The sequence below is a fragment of the Salmo trutta genome, chromosome 4 (assembly GCF_901001165.1).
Source record: "Salmo trutta chromosome 4, fSalTru1.1, whole genome shotgun sequence".
NCBI classification, from domain to species: Eukaryota; Metazoa; Chordata; class Actinopteri; order Salmoniformes; family Salmonidae; genus Salmo; species Salmo trutta.
In genome coordinates, this window is record NC_042960.1 from 39,583,282 (window position 1) to 39,591,903 (window position 8,622).

Genomic DNA, 8,622 nt, shown 5'->3' on the forward strand with positions numbered 1-8,622 from the left:
GCATGTACGCACAGCATGCAATTCTGTCAAGGGAACTAATTCCAAAAAGGAATATATAACGTTCTCGCTCCGTCCTTCAATTCCACATCAGAAAGTAGTGTAATTATAATACCTTTGATCGTTCATTAGCATTTCATAATTACTGTACTAATTAGAGTGGAGAACTGTGTGCTGTCATGACAGTTACCACTCCTCCCATTTACCAGCACATGTACCGCGCTAGGTCTTATCACTATCTCTCTGTCTCCATTCACATCCCTATAATGTATTGCCACTGGTATAATAGACATAGTAGGTTAGGTGTAAGGTTTGGGATTATAGAAAACCTAGCAATACAATACTCAATTGATGAAATAAGATTAAACTTAATCTGGAAAATAGTCTACAACAAAATGTGTCTAGGCAAATATTCACCCCACAATTTCCCTCAAGTTATAAGCTATACTGTTACAAAAGCCTGACACAAAAATACAACCATGCGTTCTACACTCTTAGAAAAGTGTTATATGAAAATAGTTAAATGCTTGCTTCATATATGGCACCCCTTAAGGTTCAATATAGAACCGAAATTGGTTCCATATAGAACCCTATATGGAACCCAAGGGTTCTAAATGGAACCAATTCTGGTTCAGTGAACAAGAACCCCTGGGGTTCTGATCAAATAACCCTACAAAAGGGTTCTACAGTAAATTGAGCCTTTAGGAGTGCCATATATGAAGCAAGAAATATAACCCTTATTGGTTCTATCTAGAACCTTTTTTTCTTAGAGTGTAAGATTTTATGAGCCTGTCTAGATTCTATGAGCCTGTCTCATGCATTCCATGTCACGGAAATAAACCATTGAAATATTAGACATGTCATGCATGTTATTTAGCAGACAGATATTGCAATAGCTATTTCGATAGGGTTGTAGACATTCTTGCATTTTGCAATTGTGTAGCTGGAAAAAATATAGCGAATCGCTTTAAGTTAGATTTATTTGGTTGTTGTTAATACAAACAAATCAACTCGCGCATAAAACAAATACTGTGTGAAAACACATACTAACGCAAATGAATTTCCAGTGCTGCATTTTATTTCCTTTCTATTCAACACTCCATTTTAAACACAGCAATTTCGGATTTTATTTTTCTGCTTACATGAAGAAGGCTTATGCCAAGGCATAGTCGAATACGCATGGCTCAAAAGATCATCCAGAATTCAATGGCTGGCTAGAGATTGTCAAGATAAAGAAACAACTCCCTGATTGGTGAGGTGCGGGGGCCGTCACGCTGTAACCAATGACAGGAGAGGAAGAGGAAAACGCGGAGAGTGTTATGATAAAGTAGAAAATATTAGTTCCCTCGCCGTGGCCGTGACGTCAGTATAGGAAGTAATTGTAGAGCAACACTAGAACGATTACAAGCAAAAGGGGAGCGTGATGTTGAGGAGTTAGCCGTACGAATCTCCACACCACAACTTTGAGAGAAAGTTCATTACCCATAACAAAAGGACGTGGACTACACAGACAGACCCACTGGTCGCCAGGTTTACTATTGAATGTAACAACATATTCTTGGACCGTATTTTTATATAAAACGTGGATTTCGCTTTTGTTTATTTTCCTGACCATTTCAACTCTTAAATTCGTTTGACTTTTAGGAGTACATGTGCCTCTGTTTATGTTCTCTTATAGTTTTCGTTTAGTTTTTAATTGTATGGAGGATACAATTTAATGTTGTTATGAAGACTTAAATCACCGTATTTATTTCCTTTTCTTACTATGGAATCCTCCAGCGGATCGAACTTTGGAATAGACACTATTTTATCCAACGCTACTAATTCTGTTAACACCGCGCTAATGAACGGAGATTTCCGCCTCGGTGACAGCAGGACAGCGGATTTCAGCCGGAGCCAGGCCACCCCGTCCCCGTCATGTTCGGACATAGACACAGTGGGAACGGCCCCCTCTTCCCCCATCTCGGTCACCATGGAGCACGCCGAGCCGCATCTGCTCCAAGACAGCCTACCACATCACCACCACCACCACCACAACCAACCAGGGAGTTTGCAACTATCGCCCCAGCCGCAGCAGCTAGGGGCCGGGGCCGGCTGTGCCCCCAGGACTGCCACCTCTTCGTTTTTAATCAAAGACATTTTAGGCGACAGCAAACCCCTGGCAGCGTGCGCACCTTACAGCACCAGCGTACAGTCACCCCATCACACCCCCAAACCAGAGAATGCCAGGGACAGTGGGGACGGCTTCAGGCCGAAGTTGGAACAAGATGAAAATAGGAGCAAGTTGGACAAAAGAGACGATATGGAAATGAAATGCAACGGTAAGTGAATATTTAGGTTACACTTAGGCCTATATGGAAATGTTTTGTATGCTTTTTTTATGGTTTAGTTATTGGATGGCGTAAGTGAGCTTTTCAGTGTACTTAAAAACGTGTATTTTATTGGGTAGGCTGTCATAGTCGGCTAATGGTGTGCAGAATACATCCAAAGCTCACATACAAAGCCTATTTGTGTTGAATTTTCTGTGCCTAAAAAAGTTGAAAGTAGCCTAGCCTATAGAAAAATGTTATTGGAAAATAACCACCAAATTGAATAGGTCAATTGCGTCAATAGGCATAATAATTAAACAATAATAGTAACAAGAAGAACACTTTTGTTTGTCATATATTTTACGCACATGGAAATTCAAATTAACATTATAATGATATTTAGTAGGCTTCTTTGGTTGGTATAGTTATTTTTAAGCTCAAACACAGTGTACAGTATAGGCTAACTGCCTTGAATGTAGACCACCTTGTGTATATGTTTCAAAGGCTGTCTTATTAGACAATGATATTAAAGGGTTGATTTTCAGTTGCCCTTTTTTATTAGCATAACAGAATCGAAAACAGATGTAAGGCTGGCGCGAGATGTTCCCGGTGCGCGAGCATCCCTTGTGTGTCAATTAGAGAGATTATTGTTCTTCCTAGAGGGCGGATCACGAGCGCTGCAGAAACTGCTACAAATAGAGATGGATTGACATATCGATTTCCCAGTTTTACTGCTAAAAACTTAAGTTGACAAATACAGTCCGGATTTCTTATTGGCCGTAGATTTTTTTTTTTTTTGCTGGCTGTCTGACAAATGAAGTACTTCAGTTTCAACTCGGTTGCTTAACTTTATAAAATACTATTGTAACAGGTTCAAAGTTTAAAAGCAACTGTTTATTTCAATTTATTTATATTTTTCATTTTTAGAATACATATTTTGACCTTATTTTGGCTCAGAACTGATAGGACACGTATTTGTTGCTAATTTATTTTCATTGACCCATTGAACCATAGAGGCTTGAATTAGGCCTATATAAAAACTAAAATTATTATCCACTTATGATTTTTCCCATTCAGGAACAAAAGAAGAGAATGAACGGGAAATTTCAAGTAGCAGAGATAGTCCTCAATCACGGTCAAAAAAACCTCGTAAAGCACGGACGGCCTTTTCAGACCATCAACTCAACCAACTCGAGCGAAGCTTCGAGCGCCAAAAATACCTCAGCGTGCAGGATCGCATGGACCTCGCGGCAGCACTCAACCTGACCGACACACAGGTGAAAACCTGGTACCAAAACCGACGGTATGTCACCTATTATAGAACATCATTCATTATCTTCACAATGTTTTTGTTTTTTAATCATCTCTGTTATTATTAGGCTATTACTATGAGCTTATTTTATTTTTATTATTAGGATCGTTTTTATTGGTGGTGATGTTATTTACATGAATATAGCCTACTAATAATAATGTTGTATCATTTTAATAACTGTAGTAATGTAAGCCTATAATAACACGATGTAAGGTGGATGCATGTGCTGTCTTTTAGTTAATTTCGTTAGACTGGAATATAATTAATAGGAGTTGGCCTGTGGTTGATGTGCAGTTAAGTGTATTTTTTTGTTTTGTATTAGGCTTTTGTTGCCTTTAAATGCAGGCCCACAACCTGCATGGATTTCAGACAATTAGGACTACTGAACAGATAGAACCGAATATAATGCAATACAGTACAATAGAATAACTTTAGAACAGATCAAGAGGAATAGTTAAACAGGTCTAATCAAAATGGTTGCCATGGACCTAGACACATAAGGATATTTATTTTACAAGATTAACCCACACAGTTTTTATTACATGGTATTGGTTATTGAAATACACATCCCTCTGGGGTTATAAAAGTATGTCTGAACAGTCGCTACATGATGTTGACAATGCACAATTTGCCTCTCCGGCATCATTGTTAAGATTTCCCCAAATGTCAGCCAAGATTAGTGTTAACAGCGCCGGCGCCCATATAGTAGCCAAAATAAATACAGACACAACACAATATAATGACGAAATATGGTATGACTGCAATCATTTGAAAATCCTGCGGTTTTCTTTCTCGTTCAGTATAGCCGATAGTAATAAAACGCCTACGTTTTTATACATTATTGTATAGGCCTAAATAGGCTATAGCCTACCATCTTAAAGTTAGCCTGCCAATGTTTACAGTGCACTTGGTGAGGCCTAGCGTGAAGGATCAAGTGAGGGAGTAATGATCTGAAATGAATCTATGATCTTATAGACTAAATATAGGCACTGCGCACTTGAAAAAGCCTAACTTTTCTTGGATGTATCCTTTGCCTAGGCTAATTAAAGGCATAATCACCGATTCATGCTGCAAATAATTAGATCGTACCAATTAAGGGTCCGTTTGGGGAATTCTCAGAGTCTGAACCAGTTAAATAATTGATTTGTTGTATTTTGATCTGATTTCAGGACGAAGTGGAAAAGACAGACAGCGGTCGGATTAGAGCTACTGGCTGAAGCCGGAAATTATTCCGCTTTACAAAGAATGTTCCCGTCGCCCTATTTCTACCACCCGAGCTTGTTGGGCACCATGGACAGCACAACAGCAGCCGCAGCAGCCGCAGCAATGTACAGCAGTATGTACCGGACTCCGCAGCAACCACATCCCGGTCTCCAGAGGCCTCTTGTCCCGAGAGTACTCATCCATGGCCTTGGGCCTGGGGGGCAACCGGCATTGAACCCGCTCGGTAACGCCATGCCCGGCACGCAGCATCAGCGGTAGATACAACAACAAGACGATTCCATAAAAACAGTTTTAACCTGGTCCACATGTGATGTGACTAACTGCGCTGAACAAACGATGAAAAATACATTTGAAAAAAAAACAATATATAAAATACAACTTTACAGAAGAAGTAAAAGGATGTAATATTGAATATGACTGAGAGCCAGCATCGAGTCGAGGCCAAGACAGAAAAAGGACTGTTCATATGTCTGATTGATTGTTTGTTTAGTTTTTTTTTGTACAAATACACTTATACTAGCAAATAAACTTATAAAGTTTATTAGATGGAGAGAAAGGGTTGAATAAAGACGGAATGATACTAAAATGATTCTTCTCGGATACTTCTATGTGAAAGACGTCGGGGGCAACCAGCCTGAACTTCATTGTCATCCAAACATTCAAAACGCCATGTGGCATTAATATTTCTGCAGTCTGAAAGCGTAGGCCTATGGGGTTAATACGAGATACCAAGACAAACATTTGTTTGCATTCTGATAATGTGCAGTCAATTAGTTTAAGAGGCCTAGCATACCCGTACGAAACGATAGCTCTTAATATTACCGATGTAGCACGATTTATAAAGATAATAGGTCTATATATATTTTTTAAGTAGCCTACATAACCAAATATCAGACGTCACAATTTTGGGGGTTTAGTCTTTAATCTGAAATCTTCATCTCGAATGCCCGGATTTCAGGTTTTACAATTTATTTATTTTATTTCCTATAGATTTAAAATCACCTTTAGATTCAAAGTTAGGACTAGGCCTACATGTTTATTTAATCGAACATGATTTAATCGGCACTACAAATAGGACTTTCTTTAGACTACTTTTCACTTTATCATGTGACCGCATTCATTTGGCGAGAACTGTAGTCTACCCTCGGTCGCCTATATGCATATGCAGCAGGCAGCTCTCTCTATGTGATGGTGAGAATGAATGGTTTGATTAGATGCTGGGTTGGTACCCTGGGAATCGGGAAGGTGGTCTTCGCGCAGCAGCTGTTCTATGCGAGCACAACGCTCGAGACAAGCGCACCCGACAGACAGCAAGCGCGAGGCATCTCAGCGTGAGAGATTAAAAAGTGCACTGACATTAAAACTAAAGAAAAAAAATTGTTAACAAACAACATATCACTGGAAATGTTATATTGTTTGTTGTCCATATTCTGGCATTATCCGTTGATTTAAAAGTGAAAACGGAACATGTATTACAATTTCTTGAAGGACAAAAAGGACAATATTAGACTAGGCCTACTTAAACCAGACTCAGATAGGCCTTTATGCTTATGGTAGCCTAATAAGCGAAACCTTTTGACTTATTAGGGCCATAGAGGGCTGGGATTTACAACAAGATATAAACCGGTAGACCTGTCAGGGCTATTGCCCAAAACATCAAAGCCATTTTTTATTTATTTTAAAAACATTTATCAGCTGGCCTACAGGACATTTGCGCCTATCTCGGGTCTTGTATACTCTTATTATTTTCTATTTGGGACAACGTGTATGTTTGCTATCGGTGACAGAGATTTTTTTTTAAATACCACGTGGGACTATAATTAAATGAACATTAGAATAGTATTTTTCTTTAAAGTATAATCACATCCCCCAGAGAATAGTGGCGAGGGGCCGCTTTCAAGTGAATTGACTCTCGGATGGAACCGCCTTGGGGCACGTTTGTTTGGGCTTCCCTAATTGGTGAATCGTTTGCTGATTACTGTGTTATTAAATTCCTGTTCTAGCCAAGTTGACCTTTGCTGGTTTCGACAGTGACAAGGGAACGCTAGGCTGCTTTATGTAGGCTATAGCCCAATTGTAGTTTCCTCACAGTTTAGCAACGAAATAAGAAAATAACCTGGACTATTGTCTTTATTAGGCTATACGTGACTGTCCCAATGAAATTTAAACTGTAAAACAAAAGGTACCTCTTGAAAAAAAGAACGAAAATAAACATAGACCGACGATGGCTCAAATATAGGGATTATGTGTCCCTTAAACAAATAATTTGTTCTCATATTTCCTGCAGCGTTATTTGCATATGCATTAATTGGTATTCACAACAGAGACTGCAGAGCCGGTCATTGGTGAATTTCAACACAAGAAGCGTCAGACGTTCTTCCCATTTGAGGATAGAAAAGCGGGATAGTTCAGTGGTCCACCATTAGATTGCCAATTAAAAGCTAGCAAACAGATAAAACAATGTATGCTCACCCAGGCGAGGGACCAATGAGGTATTCACACGAACACTGTATGGCAAATCAGATTTGTATTGATGCACACCATCATTATTTATATTGCAACATTTTGATGAGTAAGGCTAGTATTAGGGTATACATTTTCTTTTTCGTATAATTTAGGCTATTAGGGGAAAAATAAGAAAATGTAGGCTATTAGGAAGAAATAGCCTAAATGCCATCGAATTGCACGATGCACAAAATCATTTTTTATTTTTTTTTACCTTTAGGACTGATTGGTAATCATTCATAGAAAACAAATGAACTTGACTAAATGTGATCTGCTTTTACATTAGCTGTCTGCTCATCAGCAGTATTGCACACATGTCCAATTTAGCAACAATAAGGAGGCATTTTATCGTATGCATGGCTTCTAAACATTATTTATTTATTGCTCTGGGCAAAGGATGGGTGCGCCATTCCAATTCATTAATAATAAGCCATTCAACCGCTATGTGCATTAATAGGCAGTGGCCCCTCATGTTCAAACGACTATAGCCGTGGCCCCCTTTCTTATGTCGGATCGTTTCAGATGATCCCAACAATGACAAAAATATTCACAATTTACAACAAATAGAAAGAAATCATAAAGTTAACCACTTATGCTGGCCCAACTAAAATATAAATCAATGTTGATTAAAATTCTTATTTTTTTAAATATATTTTTTTTATTGAAAAAACAGGCCTACCAATTTGCACCATGATTTGAGATTAAAATCAATGTCCGTGAGTGTGTCATGCAGACAAAATATTCAAAGCTAGAATCCTTAATTGAAACAATAACACAGCGGACACCCCACCTGTGTTTTGGTAAAAAGCTGATGGATGGGCCTGGAGAAATGTAACCACTCTCAAATTCAAACAGAAAGCAAAGGATGCAAGGACTGACCATCCATGATATCTCAATTATAGTTTCAACCATGTTTTGAGGCTATACAGTGTTTGTCTACATTTACATTGTTTACAAACATTGAAGTAAAACAAACTTGTATTTTGGGTTCTGATGGGGTACGACAGTTAAACTAAGCATTTACAAGTTACATTCTTCAAGAATCAATGGCTAGGCCTATATATCATCCATGTATATGTAGCAACTAGGATTCCAGCTGTAAAGCTTGCAGAATAAAATTAACCAGCCGAAGTTCCCTGTGTTGTAAAAAAAAAAGTTTAAAAGATCAAACTGTAAATTCAACATTTGCATGGCTCAAGCAGATATGCTTTGTCGATTTTGTGTTATTATTTAGCTAAATACATTGCACTCTATAGGCAGAACACGCATATGAAA

The 8,622-nt window shown here is 38.5% G+C and overlaps 1 protein-coding gene across 1 annotated transcript; it reads left to right on the forward strand.

The window, feature by feature from the left end:
- Nucleotides 1–1,201: 1,201 nt before the first annotated feature.
- LOC115192341 (barH-like 2 homeobox protein) lies at nucleotides 1,202–5,203 on the forward strand. The gene is made up of 3 exons (XM_029750727.1): nucleotides 1,202–2,318; nucleotides 3,384–3,609; nucleotides 4,788–5,203. Exons 1-3 carry the CDS (start codon nucleotides 1,763–1,765, stop codon nucleotides 5,098–5,100), a joined length of 1,095 nt encoding a protein of 364 aa, XP_029606587.1. The 5' UTR covers nucleotides 1,202–1,762; the 3' UTR covers nucleotides 5,101–5,203.
- Nucleotides 5,204–8,622: the final 3,419 nt, after the last annotated feature.

What these genes read in the sequence shown, in the direction of transcription:
- LOC115192341 (XM_029750727.1), top strand. Translation starts at nt 1,763, where the DNA reads ATGGAATCCTCCAGCGGATCGAACTTTGGAATAGACACTATTTTATCC. An exon ending in TATGGAAATGAAATGCAACG is followed by an intron (nt 2,319 to 3,383) that starts GTAAGTGAATAT and finishes TTTCCCATTCAG; the next exon opens with GAACAAAAGAAGAGAATGAA. An exon ending in ACCTGGTACCAAAACCGACG is followed by an intron (nt 3,610 to 4,787) that starts GTATGTCACCTA and finishes ATCTGATTTCAG; the next exon opens with GACGAAGTGGAAAAGACAGA.